We start from the raw sequence: 24,623 nt of genomic DNA on the forward strand, positions 1-24,623 counted from the left end.
TAAATGCATTAATTTACTTATGTATAATAGAGTTAGGATAACCCCCTTCTCCAGTAATCACATTATAATGCATTATTACAGTGACAATAATGCATTTATATAATTACAATTAACATTAACAACTCTGAGAATAATACACGGCAAAAATAATCTGTAAGTGACCCGAATTAGTAAGTATCAGGTTATAAAAGTGCTTTATAATGTGTGTTTGTTATAAAGTATGATGAATATTTGAGTGCTTTTAACTGTTATTATACAGTGAAATAAGATGATTACAACACATAAGTATGTTTATAATGCATTATAGAAAGTATGACCATTATTTTCACCCCCATGTTAACAGCCAGTGGTGGAATGTAACTAAGTACATTTACTCAAGTACAATTGAGGTACTTGTACTTTTTAATATTTCCATTTTATTTAACTTTATACTTCTACTCCACTACATTTAACTGACAGCTTTAAGTTACTTTACAGGTTGAGATTTAACATAAAAAACAAGATAAATTAAAAATTATGCATTTAAACTAAACAGTATATTAAATTTGCCTAATCTTTACAAAAGCAAAACACTTCTTACATAAATGAATCAATAATAATAATAATAATGTAATATATTTAGAATATATATAAAACAATCTGAGTGGCTCCAGTACTTTTACTTTTGATACTTTAAGTACATTTCGATGCTGATACTTGTTGTACTTTTACTTCAGTAAGTTTTAAATGCAGGACTTTTACTGTAGTGGAGTAATTTCACAGTGTGTATTAGTACTTTTACTGCAGTAAAGGATCTGAATACTTCTTCCACCACTGTAAACAGCTCAGTATTGAGTCTTTTTCAGAATAAAAGTGAACATTTTGTGTATGTAAACGTGGTCACTGGTGCTGTTTTACTGTTTTCTGTCTTTCTTAGGGGGCTTCTTCATGTTTTTCACTGTCTAAAGTAGGTGCTAGTGTGTAAAATAAGGAAAAGTATTTTTGCAAATATTTTATCAATTAATTGTATGTTTTATTAGGAATGAGTGCAGAGTCTTTTGATGAATGTGAAATGGGTGAATCTCTGATGTTAAACAATCATATCACTTGATGTAAAAAAAGAAAAAAAAAAGAAAGTTGTCCCTTGTTTTTCTTTCTTCTTTTCTTTCACTCTCATCAGCCGAACACGTCAAGAAAACGTTATAATTCCCATAAATCTGTCATTGTTAAATCATTCCAATTTATTTCTTCGAATGCCTAAAATATACATATTTCACAAATTATTACAACAAGGGATATTGCAGTGTTATGGCCCATCAATTACGGTACCCATCGTGTTTTTTTGGCCAATTTGAGCTCACTCCGGTTGCGTCTCCACTATGGCGTTAACACACACTCGTCATGGCAAAAATTAACTGCAGAAACAAATTTCCACTGAAAAGATCTTTTGTTCCGCTTGGTGACACCGAGAGAGAAAAAAAACGGGTTTTACCTTTTATTTCACTCCCACAGTGGTTGAATATTCTTCTATATTCTCTTGGATGATGAGATTCCCCCTTCAAGTTATATTCATGTTTCACTGAACTATTAAATCTAAATTAAATATACATTAGGAAGAGCCCTCACTGTCATCAAAGTCACTGCTCATGACCCAAGCACAGAGCGGTAAGCATGAGTTATTAATAAAGATATATACCTTATATATAATTTCCCGATTTTGCTAAAGATGACTTGGACGACTACTAAACATTCTTAAAGAGTAAAATGCGGATTTCTGGGTTGTATTGAATACAACGAATGCGATTTTTAAAAGTCAGATTACCTTCATGACCATGAATGGATGTGCTCTGGGGATTTGAGAGAAAAAAACAAAAACAAAAGAGAAACAAAACTGTTGGTTTTGAGTAAAACTGTACAACAACAAAATAAAACTGCTGCAAAACCAAAAAAAAAAAAGAAAACAATCGAAAAATGTTTTACATATATTTACAAAAAAAAAAACACCAACATTCAGTCCATTGAGAACAGCACAGCTAAAAGTAAAAGACACCGACAAGTGTTTTCTGTCAATGGAGGTTCAAGCTCTGCAGTAGTTCGGTGTCTAAGTTCAGGTTAATGTGGCAGCAGAACAGAGGAGGAGGTTTAGAGACCAAGAGTGACTCTAAACCGCTTAGTGTGGAGTGTTTGGAGAACAAGGACAGGTTTTTCTGGAATGTACTAGAACAAACAAACAGTCTACTACATCCATGTGCATATACACACACACACACACACACGCTCGGACACAAACTGACTTCTGTCGCTTCGAAATAAAACGCCAATCAGAAGGACAAACATAGCAGTCAAAGTAAAAAAAGAAAAGAAAGAAACTGGTGGAAGCTGGAGAAAACAGTCCTTTCTTCAAACTGTAAAAAAAAAGAAAAAGAAAGAAATAAACTATGGACCACTTCTATCCCGGGTGTCTGTCGGCTGCTCCGGTCTGTTCTGCTCACTTCTCTATGATACACCATGAGCCTCGTCCTCACACTTTGTTTTTTTTTTACTGGATTCTCATTGATACTGCGACTCTCGACCACACAATGGGGTTTTTAGGGTACTACATGTCAGAGGTGGGTGGTGATTGGCAAATGACGAAGAGTTCTTGTTTTTAAAAATCAGGGTTTTCACGTGGACTTCTGCCTATAGTGAAGCGTCAAGTCCCCTCCACTCTTCCAGATAAAATGTTTAACTGTTCGCAGGTCCATGTTGGGATCTAGAACCTGGTGCAAAGAGAAAAAAATGGAGAGGAAAAAAGGTTAATACAATCACTGATGCTGCACAAGAGGTAGAGTAGGCTGTATAGAGAAGAAGTGGATGGAGCCTCCAGGTTGGAGAAGGGAAACCGTACGGCTGTTTCCACTACGGGACAATACCCAGAATGAGGCGGGTCTCACTCGCCGAAACGCCCCTAATCTGAATACGAGCCGTCTGGAGCGGTCTTTTGTCTGGACTTTTTTTGTCCCTGTAGAAGAGCGGGGTCTTGTAGTACTCGACGCCACAAAAACACGCCATTTGTAAAAGCCAGCGAAGCAGTGTTGCCAACTTAGCAACTTTGTCGCTATAATTAGCAACTTTTCGGCTCTTCTTAATGAGCTGCGGGGGGCAAGGGTCGTTAAGAAGAGTCAGAACGAGTCGAAGCGGCACAGTCCTCCTGCAGCAGTCCCTCCCAGCTGCAGAGCCAGAGGGGATGTTAACCCCTTAGCGTCCAGTCTGCAAATTGCTAACAGTAGCGGTAGCAGTACAGTGTGTATGTGCTAACAGGCTAACAGTTAGCTCTGTAGCAGTACAGTGTGTATGTGCTAACAGGCTAACAGTTAGCTCTGTAGCAGTACAGTGTGTATGTGCTAACAGGCTAACAGTTAGCTCTGTAGCAGTACAGTGTGTATGTGCTAACAGGCTAACAGTTAGCTCTGTAGCAGTACAGTGTGTATGTGCAAACAGGCTAACAGTTAGCTCTGTAGCAGTACAGTGTGTATGTGCTAACAGGCTAACAGTTAGCTCTGTAGCAGTACAGTGTGTATGTGCTAACAGGCTAACAGTTAGCTCTGTAGCAGTACAGTGTGTATGTGCTAACAGGCTAACAGTTAGCTCTGTAGCAGTACAGTGTATGTGCTAACAGGCTAACAGTTAGCTCTGTAGCAGTACAGTGTATGTGCTAACAGGCTAACAGTTAGCTCTGTAGCAGTACAGTGTGTAAGTGCTACCAGGCTAACAGTTAGCGCTGTAGCAGTACAGTGTATGTGCTAACAGGCTAACAGTTAGCTCTGTAGCAGTACAGTGTGTATGTGCTAACAGGCTAACAGTTAGCTCTGTAGCAGTACAGTGTGTATGTGCTAACAGGCTAACAATTAGCTCTGTAGCAGTACAGAGTGTATGTGCTAACAGGCTAACAGTTAGCTCTGCAGCAGTACAGTGTGTATGTGCTAACAGGCTAACAGTTAGCTCTGTAGCAGTACAGTGTGTATGTGCTGCTGCTGCAGGAGGTGTTCACTTCCATCTACCATCACTATGTTTATGATCAGCGGAGACTCTGTGCATAATTAGCCATGCTGCTTTGTTTATGATCAGCTGCTGACGTGTGCACAGTTAGCGACGGCGGCCACAGTTGCGTCTCCCGTGTTTAATCCGTCGTTACAATCTAAAACCAAACGTCACCTCCAGAGTCTCTAAATCCCTCTGGGGACCTTTTTTGTAATATTTTGTAATTAAAGAGTAAACCAGAAGCTCACATCGAGGCTGCATCCACTTCCTCTGTCCAGCAGGAGGAGAACTGATGTAAACGTACCTGGTCTTGACACATTAGTTCGATCTTCTCCTCGGCGAGCATGGCCATGTCCTCCTCCTTCTCCTGCTCCCCCGGCTTGTCGTTGGCTGAGGAGCTGGTGGTCTGCGACTCGTTGTCCAGGTTGATGATCTTCTCGTAAACATGCTCCATCACCTTCCTCACCTGGAGCATGTCGCTGGCCGAGAGGCGGTCCCTGAAAACACACAGGGCAGCTACAGTCAGCATCCACCTCTCTCTATACACAACTCATAAGAAAAACTACAAAAACACAGTCAAAGAGTAAGACAATACAAGAGGAAATTACTTCTTTAGAGTTTTTGCACCAGAGGAAGAGTGGGGCTGGAGGTAGAACGGGATTTTGTTGAACTTGGGCATATTTTTCTGGAATAGAAGAAGAAAGAAAACAAATCAAATAATAACAGGAGCAAACTGTTAGTGCACACAACATATCACAGAGATGATAAAAAATAACTCCTTGGAAAACAGAAATATTCAAGTCTGAATTCTACATCGGAGTATTAGGGCCACATTTAGGAAAAAAAAATAAATCACAAGATTGAAGTGGCAACTATTGAATTTATTACGAGAATAAAGTTAAAAATATTTAATTAATTAATTAATTAATTATGAGAATAAAGTGAAAAATATTTAATTAATTACAAGAATAAAGTAAAAAATATTTAATTAATTCATTAATTAATTATGAGAATAAAGTGAAAAATATTTAAGCACAAGAATAAAGTGGAAAATATTTGACTATGAGAATAAAGTGGAAAATACTTAATTAATTACAAGAATAAAGTAGAAAATATTTAATTACGAGAATGAAGTGGAAAATATTTAATTACGAGAATGAAGTGGAAAATATTTATTCTCGAAATTAAATATTTTCTACTTTATTCTCGTAATTAAAGTAGAAAATATTTAATTAATTACGAGAATAAAGTAGAAAATATTTAATTAATTACGAGAATAAAGTGAAAAATATTTAATTTCAAGAATAAAGTGAAAAATATTTGACTATGAGAATAAATGGGAAAATATTGAATTACGAGAATGAAGTGGAAAATATTTATTCTCGTAATTAAATATTTTCTACTTTATTCTCGTAATTAAAGTAGAAAATATTTAATTATGAGAATAAAGTAGAAAATATTTAATTAATCATGAGAATAAAGTAGAAAATATTTAATAAATTACGAGAATAAAGTGGAAAATATTGAATTTATCATGAGAATAAAGTAGAAAATATTTAATTAATTACGAGAATGAAGTGGAAAATATTTATTCTCATAATTAAATATTTTCTACTTTATTCTCGCAATTAAAGTAGAAAATATTTAATTAATTACGAGAATAAAGTAGAAAATATTTAATTAATTACGAGAATAAAGTGGAAAATATTGAATTTATTATGAGAATAAAGTAGAAAATATTTAATTACGAGAATAAAGTAGAAAATATTTTTAACCTAAAAAAACACTAAATAAATATTTAGTATCAAAAAGAAAAAGCTTTAGATAGACACTTAATAGGCAAACAGGCACAAAAAGCAATGCATATAGAAAATAAAAATAAAAATCACAGAGGCCTCCAAATGTTCATTTCTAACCTGTAATTACTTGATGTAAACATAAAGTACTCACATCTACAGTTATATCAATAACCCACTGTGGAACGGTCTCATTCAGCAGCATGGACTCCGTCTCTCCACCTGAGTCTCTACATAGCAACCTGCAACACAACAAGGCAACCAGTGCAAGAAAGTTACTAAGTACATTTACTCAAGTACTATACTTCAGTGCGTTTTTTAGGTACTTGTACTTTACTTTAGTATTTCCATTTTATGTAACTTTATACTTCTACTTCACTACATTTAACTGACAGCTTTAGTTACTTTTCAGGTCGAGATTTAGCATAAAAAACATGATCAATTTAAAATGATTTTGAACATTTTTTTCTTAAAATTAAACCTCTAAACAGTATATTAAGTAGTTAAAATGAGCACAAACCTTACAAAATTAAAATGTTTCTTACATAAATCAGCATCAATAATAATAATAATACAATATTTTATTTAGAATGTGTATAACAATAGGTCCATTCTGCATAACGAGTACTTTTTGATACTAAATTTTCACATTACCCAGTCCTACCTCTAATTAAAATAGAACTGTGGTAACAGCTATTCACCCTTTTATCCAAATATGGTCACTTCTGGTTCCAAAACAACAAGATAAAATGCCAAACTTGACTCTTCAAAATCAGTGGTGTATGGTAACTAAGTACATTTACTTCAGGAAAATTTTGAGTTACTTGAACTTTATTTGAGTATTTCCACATATGTAACTTTATACTTCATACTAGCACAAAACATGATCAATTTAAAATTATTTTGAACATTTTTTCTTTAAATTAAATCTCCAAACAGTATATTAAGTAGTTAAAATGAGCACAAACCTTACAAAATTAAAATGTTTCTTACATAAATCAGCATCAATAATAATACAATATTTTATTTAGAATGTCTTTAACAATAGGTCCATTCTGCATAACGAGTACTTTTACTTTTGATACTTTAAGTACATTTTGATGCTGAAACTTACTTGCTGTTAATTAGATAAGATGATTCATGCAAGTACATTTACTCAAGTACTGCACTTGAGTGCAATTTTGAGGTACTTGTACTTTGCTAGAGTATTTCCATTTTATGTAACTTTACACTTCTACTCCACTACATTAATCTGACAGCTTTAGTTACTTTTCAATGTGAGATTTAACATAAAACATGATACATTTAAAGTGATTAGACATTTGTTTTTAAATTAAACCTCATAACAGAATATTAAGTAGTTAAAATGAGCCCCGTCTTTACAAAATAAAACACTTCTTAAATAAATGCATCAATAAAAATAATCTAATAATATATTTAGAATATATAAAACAATCTGAGTGGGTCCATTCTGCATAACGAGTACTTTTACTTTAGATACTTTAAGTACATTTTGATGCTGATACTTTTGTACTTTTACTTCAGTAAGTTTTGAATGCAGGACTTTTACTGTAATGGAGTAATTTCACAGTGTGTATTAGTACTTTTACTGCAGTAAAGGATCTGAATACTTCTAACCACCACTGGGTGTAATAAACAGGCCGACTATAAACATTTGTGTTTGACTTTAAACTGATAATAAAAGCTAATAAGTCAGACTGGAGAGAACATTAACTGGTTGTTAGAGGAACTTTACCTAAATAGAGTTCTGCCTCCTGCTTCCCCGAAGATGACTGGCGTGTGTGGTGGCACTTGGAAATATCCATTTCCCTTCTGGACCCGGTTCTCCTGTTCTCCGTTCACTGTGGACACAACAACAGAGAAAGTGAGTGAAGCAGCAGGAAGTGATGCCGAGTGGATAAAAACTAGAACAATGAGAACAGACAGTGGAGCTCCTGGAGCGTCTCTAACAGGTTCTGGTTGGTTCTGATTGGTTCTTACCGTGGTTCACCTCGTTCTCCTCCTCGTCCATGGGGTTGATACGAGTTCTGGGCCAGAACTCCAGCAGAGCCTGAAGCAGCAGCCCACCCAGGTTCACTGAGGAGAGGAACAGGCAACGTTAAGTTAGAAAATAGACTAATCGCTTTTATAATTACATTTCTGCAGCTGCTGCTCTGCTAATATATTTTCCACATCTGCAGTGTCAAGAACAATATGTGAACTAGGGATGGGAATAATTAATCACTGATCAATTAATGGTTCTTAAGAGTTTGGTCGATCACGTGGAATTTTTAACCGATCTGTGTATTTTTTTATTTAATTTTATCTCTGACTGTGTATCAGTATCACTGAACTGAAACACGTACGGCAATCAGCCAATGAGCTGAGAATGAAGTTGGATAAAGCTACAGTTATCAAACTGAAAGTTGCAATAACAATTATAAAACACACAGAAATACAAGAGGATTCATTTGAGTAAAACTATCTTACTGTATCAAACCTTGCTAGCATGAATTACTGAGTTTAATTTGATCCAAAACTTATTTAAACACAAAACACATTTAAATATAAAATACAATAAAAGATTACAGTGAAAACTAACCTCATGCCTCTTCAGGGGCTAAAACATAAAACATTGAAATCCTCGACGTTTTCTTCACAGTTTAATCTTGATTAATCTACACTTGATTTAGTTTACGATCGACAGGAAGTCTCTTTTTGTCCTTTCAAAATAAGTGTCTTTTATCTTGCCCATGTATGCATGTTTTTATACACACTGGAGTATGTATTAAAACATAGAGATGAATCTATTAATTGATCATTGATGTCATAGATGCTCTAGTTGGCAGGTTTCTTCCAACGCCTTATCCCTAATGTGAACCCTTCCACCATTAAAACCTGTTGGGGCGCTCTTGCGTTATTCTACATTTAAGCCAGGAAAGCGGATACGTCGTTTTGTTGTATTTGTAGTTTTTTCCACCTATTTTCGGTCTCTTGGCCAATGAAATGCATCAGAATACATGTGGGAGTGTCGCAATGCAACACGTTGATTTAAAACAAAAAAAAAAAAACATTTTTGAAGGTTTGGACAAATAAACTCAACTTCTCATTAAAAGCCACAGCTATAAGCTCTCAAATACTTTTTGAATTTCATTTCTATCTGCTACAGAGGCTGAAAAATCTATTATTTAGTAGGAAGAGTTGACACTTCTGTTGAATTTCCAGCAAAACTTCAGGTTTTAGGGGCTGATTTTAAAATCGCCCAGAAGTTTTACAGGCGTTTTAGGCCTAAATGGGTTAATAGTCATTTGTATATAAAACGTGATATAATTAGATATCTTACACTTTGGGTCGGACCCATCGGAGCTTGAGAACCCGGCGTCCTTTGCAGACACCCAGGCGGCGAAGCAGTCGCTCTCATCCAAAGTGATGGTGAGCATCTGTTAAGAGAGAAGCAGATCGCACCACTATGAGACTCAGGAAGACTTGAGACTTTTAAAAAGGAAAGCTGATGAGAGGTTTTCCACTCACCCCAGTTTTCAGATCAACAGAGAACCAGTTTGGCACGTAGACCATCTTGAAGCGCTTTTTAATCTCTTCATCGAACTCCACTTTGCCCAAGTCTTCCCCCTTACAGGCCTGAAGGAGAAATATACACCACGTCAGTTTAAAGCACCACAGGAATCACTCCGAAGGACGAAATCAGCTTTAATCAGGTGTGAATCATTTCATGGAGAACTGGTAGATAACTGACAGATATCAGGCCCAACAAAGGAGGATTTGCTACCCGATATGTGCCGTTATGAAAACTTATTAACGCAATACATAATGCAGAAAATGTTGCTGTTTTAAATAGTCGGCAGTTGACTGAAACTGAACAGTAATGATGCTTTTTAAAAGGTCTCTGCAGGTTTCAACAAGTCAAAAGTTAAGACTTTTTAAGACTTTTTAAAACCATAATGAATTCAATTTAAGACCCATTTCACATCCATACTGGCAAAAAAGTATGAAAGACATGAAGGAAAATCGGAGGCCCGGAATAACGAGATAAATACATTCTTAAGACCTTTCAAAAATCATATTGAAGACATTTTATGAGATTTTAAGAGAATTTTAGACATTTTAAGGCCAACTGTTTTTATTCCTACTTATTATTTATTATCCCAGTTATCATTTATAGAATTGGCTGACAATGTAATACATTGTTTGTATAATATATTATATTGTTAAACATCATTTATTAAAGTTTTTTATGTTTGAGAAAGTAGCCTTCAGGGTACATTTGCAGAGTGGTGAAAAAACAATGCATCATCCACATAAAAAGGCATATTTTCATTACAGTATACAATATGTGCTGTGTGTGGGTCTGAGTGTGTGTTTGTGTGTGTGCGTGTCTATGTGCGTGTGTGTGCATACAGATGTGTATGTGGGGAAGGGAGGGGTGGGTTTTGTCATTTTTATTTTCTGTTTTTATTCTTATTTTTTTTGTAAAGCACTTTGTGTTGCATTTATATGTATGAAAAGTGCTATATAAATAAAGTTTGATTTGATTTGATTTGACAACTCGAAAAATTACTAAATCAGCCACAATATCGGCCATCAATTAATTTTACCATTCTAAAATCTATATCGTCATTGGTCTCAAACAGCCCATACTGGTCGGGCTTTAATAACTGGGTTGGCGAGCACAAAAAAACATGAATGTCTTAAAAACCTGAACTCAGCAGTGGTTTTACCTTGAGAACGTCCCAGAAAGCCACGTTGTTGTTGGTATCTTTGGTCAGTATGTGTCTCTTGTCATTCAGGATGTGGCACTGGATGATACTAGCACCTCCTGCAACAACAAGACACAACTTCACTTATAGAGAAGAGGAGCAGGAGGAGACAGGAAGTGCTGCAGGTGTAAATAAGCAGCTCACCCTTGATGACTTGTTCTGGCTGAGTACACAGAGGAGTCAGAGGAGTGGTGCAGTCGTTGTCGTACTCTCCTGATGATCGGAAGTTGTGCATTCCCTTTAGAGACTTCACAAACACACAACATCATCATCATCATCATCATCATCATCATTAAGAGATTGAGCAGGATTTTAATAATCGCTCCCCCTTGCAGCAGTAGCTGTGATTAATGTAATGCAATTATCTTTAGAGTATCACCCTCAGCATCACAAAGCTGCTTTACATTCTGACACAAATCACAGCAGGATTACTAGTGAACAGCATTACACCATCATCTATCTACGGCAGGGCTGGGCAATTCATTTTCCCAAGGGGCCACATGACCAAAACCACGAAGGTTGCGGAGGGCCGGACCAAAACTCTGAACTAAATTCTGCTCAATATTAATGTAATCGCTTTATAAAATACAGTAAATTATCTGGTTTTGAGCTGCTACTGATAGGAATACATGTTATGATGAGACTGTTAATGTGGAGTAAATCAAATATAGCAGTAAAAAGTAGTAAATACTCCAATCACTATATCACTTTAACATTTATTTTAAACACAACTGTAAATGTCCTTTAGCAAGGTTCCTATTTATGTTTTTGTATTATATAGCTTGTTTTTCATGTTTGTACATTTTCAAGGTGTTTTACAATGTTGTGATGCTTTTATTTTGAAAAGGTGCCGTCCAGTGTGAAAAGGGTGCTTTAATTTTGAAAGGTAGTGACAAGAAATAACCAAGAAATAAGAAATAAGTTAAATGAAAAACTAACAGTAAATAATAACGAGTGCGTAGTAATTCATATAAAGTTGATATAAAGTATCTAAAAGGCTTCTATAGTGGCTGACTGACAGGACACAAGGTTTGTTAGGGTTTATTTTATTCTGTCATATATATTAGTGGCTATATTTGTTGTCTTAACTATAGTAAAAGTGCTTGTTAGCTCTAGTGCTAATGATAATGTTTGCCATTTTTTTCAAAATAAAAGCACTGCGGTTATATTGATTTCTAATTTCTTGGTAACCTCATGCGGGCCAGACGAGGACAGCAAACGGGCCGGATGTGGCCCGCGGGCCGCCCAATGCCCAGGTCTGATCTACAGGATAGTCCACAGTCATTACACTGACAGTCAATCAGTGATGTCAGAGGTGCTTACCCATTTATTAACAGATGACTTGGTGGTGGAGACCCAGATCGCTGGAGGAGGGTCAGCAGATCTGTCCAGCTCCATCTGAGCACAAGAGAAACACAGCAAAATTACTCAAATTACCTGGGGGCTGCTGCAGGCAGTATCAAAATTACCACAAAAAGAAACAAAATTACAACAAAAAAAAGACACAAAATGACCAAAAAAAATACACAAAATTACTAAAAAAAGACACAAAATTATTTATTATAAACGTAGCCTCAGTCAGTCACAACACCATGATCACTAATTAAAGGGTGGAGGTGTGAGATGGTGAGCTGCAGAGTGAAGGAGCTTCTTACTTTGAGCACCGGAGCTTTCTCCTCACAGATGAGAACACGGATGTCTGGGTTCCTCAGGTCGGTGCAGTAGATCTTCTTGTCTCTTCCTCCAGAGTAAACGTGTGTGAAGGCCTCGTTGACCTGCAGCGCCCACACGCCTTCATCATGGACCCGGTAGGTGGCGATGCAGCGCTGCTGGCCGAGTGACCACAGACGGATGGTCCCGTCTGAGCTGCCCGACAGGCACTGAGGAGGACCAGGACCAAGGTTACAACAAGTTATTATCATTAACTAAAGCTGAGGAAATAATGGAAACTAGAGTTGAAAAAACTTTTTCGTTAACTGAAATAAAAATAAAAACAAGAAGTTTTTTTTTTTAAGACGATAACTAACTGAAACTGTCTTGTGTGGTTACAAAACTAAAAAGTTGTGGCAACCACCATAATGACAACTAGACCGCGACACATTGATCTGCTAATATTATTTTTTTACTATTTAAAATGGGTATTTCCTTAAAGACACTCTAACAGGGCAGCTGGTCATTTCCCCCTACAAGTAGATATTATTTTTAGCCTGTTTTCCCACCAAAATTAGCACTTCAGTTTAGCCCGTTATTATCACAGGGAACTGTAATTAGGGATGGAAGGTCTTTAGTAGGTCTGTCACGATAAAAAAGCTTTTAGGATGATATATTTTCCCAGAAACTATCATGATAAACGATAGTATCGTTGTAGTTTTAGTTTTATAACAACATTAGAGCATAATAAGTACATCCTTTTCCACAGCGATGAATTATTACATCGGAATGTGGAAAATAAATGTTAAAATATCCTAGATAAATAAAACATAAATAAACTAGAATCAAAACAAATAAAATAGACTTTTTCAGGGATGCACCTTGATAATCAAACCCACAAACAAATAGATAACTTCACACAGCCACTTCTTACCTACAGTCTATTGTTAGGACAGCTGCGGTTCATACCAAGGTTATTATAGTTAACGAAAACTAACGAAATAACGAAAACTAGAGTAGAAAAATCATTTTTCGTTAACTGAAATAAAAATGAAAACGAGTTTTTTTTAAAACGATAACTTACTAAAACTGTATTGTGTGGTTACAAAACCAACTAAAATTAAAGTGAAAATGTCCTTAGTTTTTGTCTTTGTCAACTTTTTTCATACATAATCCAGTGTTTGTATTTCTCCACCGCTGACTGTGTGTATTCCTGCTTTGTGGGTTTCCAGGAGAAGCGCCAGTTAAATTACCATAATGACTCCATGTTGGCTGTAAAGAGAAACTTCTCAGCTTTCACAAAACATAAACAGAATTTTTCCAAGAGTGTAATCCATCCAGTTATTATGGTAAACGTGTCGCCGGCACTCTGTAAACTTTGGATGTTATCGTTTATAGAATTGGCTGACAATGTAATACATTGTTTGTATAATGTATTATATTGTTAAACATCATTTAATAAAGTTTTTAGCCCTCAGGGTACATTTGCAGAGTGGTGAAAAATCAATGCATAATCTACATAAAAAGGCAATTTTCATTTCAGCTGGAAAAATGACTATATTAGCCACCACGTAGCATATCACGTAGATGGACTTGTGCATGTGGCCACGAATGATGCTATGCAGTCGTAATCCTGCTGTAATTTGTGTAAGAATTTAAACCAGCTTTGTGATAATGTGGCTGGTTGCATAAGCCGAAGGAAAAAAAAGGCAAAATTTATTATGACCTCTTTGAATCTGGCACCCAACACACAGCCCATTACAAAAAAAACCTAAAACTAACACTAAGACTAATAAAAACTAATTAAAACTAGCTAACTCACTCTAAAAGCTCATTAAAACTAACTGAATTTGAAAACAAAAATTCACAACGAAATTAAATCTAAAACTAATGAAAAATCCAAAACTATTATAACCTTGGTTTAGACTTCAGAATGTGTTTTGTATATTTTGGATATGTTAACTCACCTGAGTGCCGTCTCGGTTCAGCAGCAGCGACTTGACGTTGTCTGTGTGTCCTTTTAGCTTCATCAGCTTTGCACATGTTCTGGGATCCCAAACTCTCAGGACCTGGAACAGAAACAGGGACGAGTGAAGACTAAAACTAGAACCAGAGTAAGACAACAGCTCAGTTAAAGCATTTGATGGTTTTAAAGTAACAGGAAATAGTTTTAACCCTCTGAAACAATCCACCAACACGTTGGAAAGGCATGTTTTCTTAATAAAATTTAAAAAGCTACAAAAGTTACACCATTAATCACAGCCAGAAACTGTAAAACTAGAAATTGCTGGATGTTCTCATTTCTGATTGTCCTTCAGATCAGATCTAACAAACACTTACAAAAAACTCTAAGCCTAAAATAATATTTCATCAAAATCACTTAATCCTACATGTCTAATTTACAAAAAAAAATAATGAAAAAAAAAACATTTATACTAACCACATCCTGTAAAAAACAAACAAACATTCAATTCTGCCTTTCTCAGCGCATGAATAACTCAGCTGAGATCAACGATCACATGACATTCACATGAAATTCAGTGAAACTTCAACTTAACTGCAGGCTGTTTACACAGAGCAGAGGGGAGAGGACAAGAGGTTGTAAGAATGGAAATAGTTCAATATGTGTAACAATATGTATGTACATATAACGCCCCCCAATATTGGTAACACTTGGAAAATGTTGAATATATAAATTTCATTTTATTACATTCATTCACACCTACGGGCAACAGTCACCAATCAAACCTCAGCTGCATGTGTGCATGGCTGTGAGCACAAACCTTTTCTGTAGATCCAGAAACAATGACTGTGCCCATCTGGTTCATAGCCAGACTGTAGATAGAGTCCTTGTTCCCACTGAGTGAAGAGGCTGTTGGAGACGGAGGAGAATAAGGCCACGTGTTTAGAATATCTCTCACATAAAACATATCAGACATTATAAATAAATGATCAAAACTAAATGTCTGTCTTGGAAGGAAATTTAGGGCGGCACGATTATGGCCAAAATGATAATCACGATTATTTAGATCAATATTGTAATCATGATTATTCATCATGTTAGGGAAAACATCTGTATTTTTATTGCACTCCTTTTAAACAAACAATAGGAACAGTTTTTAGTGCTTTTTTCTGGTGCTTGTTGTAAACAAACAGAGATCGCTAAGTGAACACCTCCTGCAGCAGCAGCACATACACACTGTACTGCTACAGAGCTAACTGTTAGCCTGTTAGCACATACACACTGTACTGCTACAGAGCTAACTGTTAGCCTGTTAGCACATACACACTGTACTGCTACAGAGCTAACTGTTAGCACATACACACTGTACTGCTACAGAGCTAACTGTTAGCCTGTTAGCACATACACACTGTACTGCTACAGAGCTAGATGTTAGCCTGTTAGCACATACACACTGTACTGCTACAGAGCTAACTGTTAGCCTGTTAGCACATACACACTGTACTGCTACAGAGCTAACTGTTAGCCTGTTAGCACATACACACTGTACTGCTACAGAGCTAACTGTTAGCCTGTTAGCACATACACACTGTACTGCTACAGAGCTAACTGTTAGCCTGTTAGCACATACACACTGTACTGCTACAGAGCTAACTGTTAGCCTATTAGCAATTTGCAGACTGGACGCTAAGGGGTTAACATCCCCTCCGGCTCTGCAGCTGGGAGAGACTGCTGCAGGAGGACTGGGCCACTTCGACTCGTTCTTTCTCTTCCTAACGAACCTCCGGCCTCCTAAAAGTCTTTAATAACACCAGAAAAAGTCGCTGGATTTGTCTCCAGTCGCTTTTTTGAAAAATAGTCGCTAGGGGGGTCTGAAAAGTGGCTTAATATATATATAACAAAGTTGCTAAGTTGGCAACACTGCTTCACCAGCTTTTACAAATGGCGCTTGTTGTTGTGGCGTCGAGTACTACGTCACATCCTGCTTAGCATTCTATCCAATCAGCAACCAGGCTTTTTTCAGGGGAGAAACACGGCCCCGCCCCCTGGTGGTTGGTGGACTACTGGTGTAGAAAGTGATTGATTAGATCTGCAGCAGAGACGCATTTTAAAATGGAAATATCACCGACGATCAGGTTAATTTCATTGTGGCGGCCAAAATCGTGATCACGACTAAAATTGGATTAATTGTGCAGCCCTAGCTCAATCATCCCACAGAAAGGATGGATACTGACTGGTGACAGTGTTGTTGGAAGCGGTGAGCGCTGTGAGTGTGTTCACATCCCAAAGGAAGATCTGCCGGTCGAGACCTGCCGACGCCACCAGCTCCTTGTCCTTAGCGTAGGCCAGAGCTTTGACATAGTCCTTGTGTGTTCGTAACGTGGACATACAGAAGCCTTTATGTGCGTTCCATACTTTGACTGTTGTATCTGATGAGGCAGATATCACTGGAGACAGAAGACAGTGAATCAGATCACTCAGACAGAATAGCACAATGAATAAAGCAGACATTTTTTTTCATATGAACTCTGGACACATTACAGAAAATCAGCTCAGGACATTGTCCGACATTGGCCTTTTCACATATCAAGTCCGGAAAAAAACTATTGTGTCCATTTTTGTATATATCCAACGATAAGTCGATATAGTAATTATCATGACAGGCCTAGACTTTAGACGCTTAATGATAGTTAAGAAAATGAGTAATCACACTCACATGTTTTGCCATTGCAACAGAGAACTATGTCATTAACCCAGTCTGTGTGGTGCTCCATCGAGGCAATGTATGGGTCCTGCTACAGGGAACCAGAAGAGACATTAAGGCACTAGCACCATTGAGGAGAAGATGCATAACACAACATAGCTGCTGGTGGTAATGTGTGACACTTTAATATGGATAAAGAATCAAAAGGAGGCGTACTTTATGCTGGTAGACGCTCCATATCCGGATGATGGAGTCTCTCCCAGCAGTGAAGAGCCGGTTCAGAGCCGGGTCCAGCTGCAGCGCATTCACCCCATTACGATTGTACTTCTCCACCTCGTCTCTAATGACGTAGGACACCTGAAACACACACAATATCATAGAATAATCTCTTATTCTGTCTCTGAGGACGTGGCTCGCTGTCTGTTGATATACCTCACTATCTATGCATGCAAAATTCACTATATGTGTGTGTGCATTTATAGATTAATCATGCAAGATGCTTTGCTACAACGCTCATGTGCTAATATTGTTGTTGAACTATTGGTAAACTAAATTAGGCTCGTCACGATACTAAAATTTTCAACTCGATACCGATACTCAGGAAAATATTCGATACTCGATACCATTTTCGATACCACAAGGATAAAAACAAAGACCCCAAAATTGAACAGAATTATTTTTATCAACAAGAAAAATGCAACATGTAAAAATTAACAGAACCACAGGTTAAATATTTATAATAAAAAACAGTTGTGCAAAAAGAAACTGCAACTATGATAACAAGCTTCAGATACTCGATACTTTTGAAAATGAGTATCGTATCCGGATACAACGTTTTAGTATCGATACTTTTGACAACCCTAAACTAAATACTAGGGATGCACGATATTATCGGCAGGTTATCGGCCGATATTGGCTTAAAAATGAACTATCGGACATCGGCCAACACACTGATATAATAAACCCATTAAATAATGTGCTGCTGCTTACTTGATTAAATGCACAACCTCGGTGCCTATGTCTGTCATATGTTCAGAATTTTTTTTATTTTTTGCACATCTCCTCTCTGTTGCACCTTAAGCACATGTTTACTTATTATGTCAATTGTGAAATTGGCTAAATTTGCCCTGATTGTGGGTATTATTGTTATTGATTATCTCAGGGAGAGCATCATGCAAGTTTTAAGTAGGATGTATCTTTTTGTATTTTATTTGAAAGCAATTGTCAAAAATAAGTATGCAGTTTTAAGCATCAATTATTTTTCTTATTTTGCACAAGGAATGAATATTACATCACAAATGTGATAAGAGTATACTCCATAATACTGTATGCTAATTCCGCTACAGAAGAGAGATGAAAGAGATCTCTGCGATTAGTTGTGTGGGAAAAAATATCAGCATCGATAATCTGCTAAATGAGTTGCAAAAAATGGGCATATCGGATATCGGCAAAAAATCCAATATGGTGCATCCCTACTAAATATATTTACTCTAAATACATTTTCTCCATCTGCTTAAACTTCCTCTGCCCTACTGAGAGTTATATTCTATTATCACAAAAAGATATATTTTAAGTTTAAGTGGACATGTTTGTTGCAAAATCTGTATCTCCACTAATATCTCTGCAAGACATATCAAGGCAGGAGTTTGTGTTTATAAAGTTTTGTTATAGTCCAGTGGCTTAGGACCAGATTTGAGAAGAATGGGGACACGCCGGACAAAAGCACCAACATTTTTCCACATACTCTCTATCACCATAGGTTTCAATTTTTGGTAGGAGCCTCTTCTTCAAGATTGTGGATAGGAGATGGCAACCATATAAGGTCTATGAGAACCAATGTATCTTTCAAACCACTTAGAAGGTCAATCTTGGGGTCAAAATATACATTTTCTGGGTCAAGGAAACAATTAAAGCTATTGAGAATATCACTAGATGACTCACTGTAAAGAATGTGTTGATCAAGATCTAACATGAGATGAAAGCGTTCGCTTGATTTCGCTTGATGAGCGAGTTGCCTTCCAGTCTGGGTGAAAATGAACATATCTATTTGATCAAAAAATCATCTAGTGATATTCTCAACAGCTTTAAATGATTCCTGGACCCAGAAAATGTAGATTTTGACACCACGATTGACCTTCTAAGTGGCTTGGAAGATATAGCATTTCTCATAGACTTTATATGGGTGCCATCTCTGATCCGCAATCTTGATGAAGTGGCTCCTACCAAAAATTGAAACCTATAATGATAGAGAGTATGGGGGAAAAAATTGGTGCTTTTGTCCGGCGTGTCCCCTTTATTTGGCGAAGCCGCCTGACTATTAACAGGTCAGGTCATGACATGGTGTGCTGAGAAGAAAGATAACCGTCTTCTCTGCTTGGTCACATGACGTGTTGAACAAACTGACAAGTCAGCGGATTGAAAGGAGGCGACTTCTGGAGAGTTCAAACTACATTTTTTTTTATTAAACCTCTATTAGGTTATAAAAAAGCTTTCAAGGGAAAGTAGACTGGTTCAGCCTCATGAACTGACCAGCCTAGGTTTTGTGGATTGGAAGTCTGTATATGAAAATCCAAGAGCAGCCAAACAAATTTACTGACTTGAAGCAGGACCCAAAAACATCTCTCCTCCTTTAATTTCCCTGAACATACTGCTGGGCAACTTCTTATCTGTCCAGTCTGTCGAGCCTTTAGAACCACTGTTTCCCACAGGATTTTTTGCCATTAAAGCCTAAATCATTGCATATTGTTAATGAATTATTGTAAAGGAGATTAAGGGTTCTTCTGTTTTATTTAAGGCATCTTTTTTGACAGTCTTCTTGTACTATTATGTGGTTAACACATCCATGTGCTCTTATTTTGAAAGCTACATGTGTTTGCTTTTATTTTGAAGGCAGGTCTAATGCGTTCTTGCCTTTAGATATCGACTGTCTACAGTAAAATATTACATTAAACTGTCTGTTTCCAGTCAGTAATTTCCACTTTAGGTTCATTCTGCAGGACCTCGGATATATTCTCACAAACTCGCAGGACTTTTCGCTGTGGAAATTCATAATAAAATGCACTTGAATATTTTACTGCACACTAAATATTCAAGTGCAATTTAATGAATGAATATTCATAATAAAATGCAGTTTATTGTGGATTACATACATTTTCTGTGCAACGCTATTTGATTATTGCACGTGGTGTGTTGATGTAACATTAATACTTCATCTCCTCTCTGCAGGTTTTAGAGTTTTATACTGAAAAAAGTGAGAAAGAATGACAGTAAAGTGTTTATCCTTCATGTCAGCTCGCTATGAGCAGTTTGCATGAATTTACCGTAAATATCACTATACGGGTCACTACATTATATAGGGACGGCTGGTTAGACTACGGAGGACCGAATGACGGTTCACTGGACCGCAGTGATAGATAGATAGATAGATAGATAGATAGATAGATAGATATACTTTATTTATCCCAAGCTGGGAAATTACAGCGTAGCAGCAGCATTACACACAGAGACAATAACAACACAATTAAATAAAAAGAACAACCTAGTCATACTTCAAGCAATAAAATATAAAAATACAATAAAATACAATAAAAATAAAGTGTCTAAAGAAGGAGTATGTATTAAGGAGTGGAATAGAATTCCAGTGCAGAATAAATATGAATATGCAGTATAAAAATGTTGGTGCTATGAAACAAATAAGGTGCAATGAACAGTGTGCATAAAAACACATAAAGTGCATAGACAGTATGTAATGAACCAGGTTATTATTTGTTATTGTACAGTGTGATGGCATATATGATATATATATATATATATATATATATATATATGATAGATATAAAAAAGATATAAAAAATCTTTCCTGCCACATGCCATCACACTGTACAATAACAAATAATAACCTGGTTCATTACATACTGTCTATGCACTTTATGTGTTTTTATGCACACTGTTCATTGCACCTTATTTGTTTCATAGCACCAACATTTTTATACTGCATATTCATATTTATTCTGCACTGGAATTCTATTCCACTCCTTAATACATACTCCTTCTTTAGACACTTTATTTTTTATTGTATTTTATTGTATTTTTATATTTTATTGCTTGAAGTATGCCTAGGTTGTTCTTTTTATTTAATTGTGTTGTCATTGTCTCTGTGTGTAATGCTGCTGCTACGCTGTAATTTCCCAGCTTGGGATAAATAAAGTCTATCTATCTATCTATCTATCTATCTATCTATCTATCTAGTAAAGAAAAAACACACACACCCACTTCCTCGTGCACGTTTCGAGGCTCCACTAACTAACTAACTAACTAACTAACTAACGCATGTAAGGTGAGCACATGCAGGTGTCCAGGTAAATGACACATCTATATTTGGATGTAATCCCCCATATATTAATATAAACAATGCACCCGTCCAGACCCAGCATGATGCTTTAATATGGCAGCAGCGCACATTGGAAGGCTGCACGGAGAAACCACCGAGACACGTACGGTGTCCAGCAATTAGACCGAGCCCGGATAGTGTCGCTTAGCTCCGCTCTAACAGCAGAGAAATGCAGCAAAGACAGCGCAGACATTACTGGTGGCAATGAACAACCTGTCTGGTGATGTTTGAACGTGTTTAAAACGTACTTGTATGCCAGCTGTATATACAGAAAGCTGTTATTTAGACGGCAGCGTTAGCATTAGACGCTAGCCACTAAGGTAAGCTAAGCTAAGCTAGCCAGGTTAGCCGGCTGGAGTCATGACTCAGAACAGCGGAGCTAACGGTTCCTGTTGCCCGGCAACGGCCCATGAAGCCCTTTATAAGGGCAGAGAGCACCGCGTGGCCGTTGTCAGACTCTTAGCGGGAATACAGCCGTTATCTTTTACCTGAACTTTTCTCCGCCCAGCAGCATTCTGCCTGTGATGCGTGGCCATCTTGCATGTTGACAGTCAATTCATGTGATGCTACATCCGGAAAAAAAAAGAAAACATATGCACCTGAGCTTTCTGGGTAATGTAGTTTTCACTCTGTCTTCTTGTGTCACTATGATGCAGCTTAAATGTGTCTCATTAATACCTGTAAACGCACAGAGGCTGATTTACAAATAGTCCTTGATTTGCACACGTGTTTTGCTATCCACATATACAAATTCTAATTTGTAACTTGTATTTTTTTTTTTTTTTACAAATAGGCTAAGTGTGTATTTGTAAATATATTGTGTATTTGTAAATACCCATTATTTAATTTGTAAAAACAAAAAAGCCATTTGTAAAGCTGAAAATTCTGTTTGTGAAGTGTGATTCAGCATTTGTGAATCATCAATCACACACACAGCTTTCTTACAGTGTACATTAGCACCTACACCATGAAAATTAAAATAAAAGCAATGATTACACTATGGCGACTATGATGGGGGACCTAACACAGTAGGGGGTCTGGGGGCATGCTCCCCCGGGGAAATTTTTGCCCTAAAAGCCTAAATCATTGCATATTTTTAATGAATTATTATAAAGGAGAATACATGTTCTTCTGTTTTATTTAAGGCGACTTATTTTGACATATTGTCTTCTTGTAAATTCTGTGGTGGACTCTGCTAACACATCCATGTGCTCTTATTTTGAAAGCTACATGTGTTTGCTTTTTAAAAAAAAATTGTGTGAGGTTACCCAGAAATTAGAAATCAATACAACCGCAGTGCTTTTATTTTGAAGGCGATTTACGTATATCTGAGTTGCACTAGAGCTAACAAGCACTTTTACTATAGTTAAGACAACAAATATAGCCACTAATATATATGACAGAATAAAATAAACTCTAACAAACCTTGTGTCCTGTCAGTCAGCCACTATAGAAGCCTTTTTCATACTTTATATCAACTTTATATGAATTACTACGCATTCGTTATTATTTACCGTTCGTTTTTTCATTTAACCGTTCTACCGGTTATTTCCTGTCACTACTTTTCAAAATTAAAGCACCCGTTTTACACTGGACGGCACCTTTTCAGAATAAAAGCATCACAACATTGTAAAACACCTTGAAAATGTACAAACATGAAAAACAAGCTATATAATACAAAAGTACCAATAGGAACCTTGCTAAAGGTCATTTACGGTTGTGTTTAAAATAAATGTTAAAGTGATATAGTGATTGGAGTATTTACTACTTTTTACTGCTATATTTGATTTACTCCACATTAACAGTCTCATCATAACATGTATTCCTATCAGTAGCAGCTCAAAACCAGATCATTTACTATATTTTATAAAGCGATTACATTAATATTGAGCAGAATTTAGTTCAGAGTTTTGGTCCGGCCCCTGCGACCTTCGTGGTAATTGCCCACCCCTGGTCTAAATGCTGTTTTAACATTGTGCTGCTTGAACAATACCGAGTCCTAAATACTAGAAGCTGTCAAAAAATGTTTACAGGAGAACAAAACTCCCCCTGGTTGATCATTTTGCCAACCTGTCTGCTCATCTACACTCTAAGAAATGATTGAAGGAGCCTGTAAATGTGACAGTAATATAAAGGTATGCATACTAAATAAAATGCTGAATATCATCATGATGAGTATTTGAGTTGACTACATCGACATTCATTAGTAGAACTCCAACAGGAATCTTTGTGTAAAATATCCAAATATAAATTAAGTTTTCTTCTTCAAAATAAATTAATATTTGACTCACAGATTACATGGTTTAAAGATTTGTAATAATAAGTGTAGAATCAGTCAGTACAACATCTTTTTTAAGTAAATCATAAGCAAATTTGCAGTTATATCCAGGAATGTTTTCAATTATATTTACTCAGTTTGTTTAGGGATTTCTACTCAGTTTTTCCATATAATATGGTTAACATAATATTTCAGTTATATTTACTCAATGTATGTGGTAATTGAGCCAATAAGTCAATTTATTCAGACATACACTACTGGTCAAAAGTTTTAGAACACACCAACTTTTCCAGAATTTAATTGAAAATGATGCAGTTTAATGTCTCAGTCTACTCTGAAAATTAATGCACATTTGCAACATTTGAAATTCTTTATTGAGCATGATAGTGTTTTGAAAGTAAAAAAAAGACACAAAATGACAAAAAAAGACACCACAAGACACAAAATGACTAAAAAAAGACACAAAATGACCAAAAAAAGACACAAAATGACTAAAAAAAGACACAAAATGACCAAAAAAAGACACAAAATGACATGAAAAGAATTCAAAAATGGACAAAATAGAGTTAAGTTGTTAACCCATTTCTTGTTCCCTGAAAAAAAATACATATATAATTCTGAAATGTACATTATTTTTCAGTTTTGGTTAAGCTTACCTTTTTTTATTTACCTCTGGCAGTTCACCACTTACCTTTGGACCCTTTCAAGCTGTTCATTTGACTTGAACTGCTTGAATTTCAATAAAAAACTGGAAAAATTGGGGTGTTCTAAAACTTTTGACCGGTAGTGTATTTGAAAATATTACTTAAATTTACTCATTACTCATGTTTTTTTTAACCGATCTGAGAGCTTTCAAATCAACTCAATATTTTAAAGTGTGAAAATGTTGCACTGATTGAATTCAGTAACATGCAGCATCTCCCACCCAGACAAACCGACCCATAGAAAGTCTATTATTGGCCACTAGAGGGCGCAATAAGAGCCCAACGCTGCTCACACTGCTCTGTCATCCTTCACCAAAATGCTGACAGCTTGTTCTGAGCCGAGTCCTTTTATGGTTCATTCAAG

General features: G+C 36.4%; 2 protein-coding genes across 3 annotated transcripts in view; one reads left to right on the forward strand and one right to left on the reverse strand.

The window, feature by feature from the left end:
• Positions 1 to 1,197: 1,197 nt before the first annotated feature.
• LOC131980450 (WD repeat-containing protein 48) lies at positions 1,198 to 21,861 on the reverse strand. Of its 2 annotated transcripts, none has more exons than XM_059344697.1 (18): positions 21,766 to 21,861; positions 17,104 to 17,244; positions 16,900 to 16,975; positions 16,418 to 16,630; positions 15,004 to 15,092; positions 14,188 to 14,289; positions 12,226 to 12,450; positions 11,894 to 11,968; positions 10,715 to 10,817; positions 10,532 to 10,629; positions 9,327 to 9,434; positions 9,139 to 9,235; positions 7,797 to 7,892; positions 7,552 to 7,657; positions 5,950 to 6,037; positions 4,608 to 4,684; positions 4,304 to 4,496; positions 1,198 to 2,738 (listed from the first exon to the last, which is right to left on the reverse strand). In XM_059344697.1, the coding sequence occupies exons 1-18, from the start codon at positions 21,811 to 21,813 to the stop codon at positions 2,643 to 2,645; spliced, it is 2,031 nt and encodes a 676-aa protein (XP_059200680.1). In that variant the 5' UTR covers positions 21,814 to 21,861; the 3' UTR covers positions 1,198 to 2,642. The 2 variants fall into 2 exon arrangements, with proteins under 2 accessions (XP_059200680.1, XP_059200679.1); XM_059344696.1 differs by having other exon boundaries at positions 16,900 to 16,978.
• Positions 11,564 to 24,623, forward strand: part of LOC131980207 (sodium channel protein type 4 subunit alpha B-like) — a 107,471-nt gene continuing 94,411 nt past the window's right edge. Inside the window, exon 1 of the mRNA XM_059344420.1 lies at positions 11,564 to 11,599. The gene's annotated coding sequence lies outside the window, so the exon portion shown is untranslated. The remainder of the gene's footprint in view (positions 11,600 to 24,623) is intronic.

The sequence above is a fragment of the Centropristis striata genome, chromosome 11, assembly GCF_030273125.1.
Source record: "Centropristis striata isolate RG_2023a ecotype Rhode Island chromosome 11, C.striata_1.0, whole genome shotgun sequence".
NCBI lineage: Eukaryota > Metazoa > Chordata > Actinopteri > Perciformes > Serranidae > Centropristis > Centropristis striata.

Excerpts from the sequence above, each read along its gene's own strand:
- LOC131980450 (XM_059344696.1), bottom strand. The coding sequence starts at position 21,813 with ATGGCCACGCATCACAGGCAGAATGCTGCTGGGCGGAGAAAAGTTCAG. Across the intron at positions 14,290-15,003 it reads TTTCTGGATCTACAGAAAAG|GTCCTGAGAGTTTGGGATCC; the intron begins GTTTGTGCTCAC and ends TTTCTGTTCCAG. Across the intron at positions 7,893-9,138 it reads CGATGGGTCCGACCCAAAGT|TGAACCTGGGTGGGCTGCTG; the intron begins GTAAGATATCTA and ends TCCTCTCCTCAG.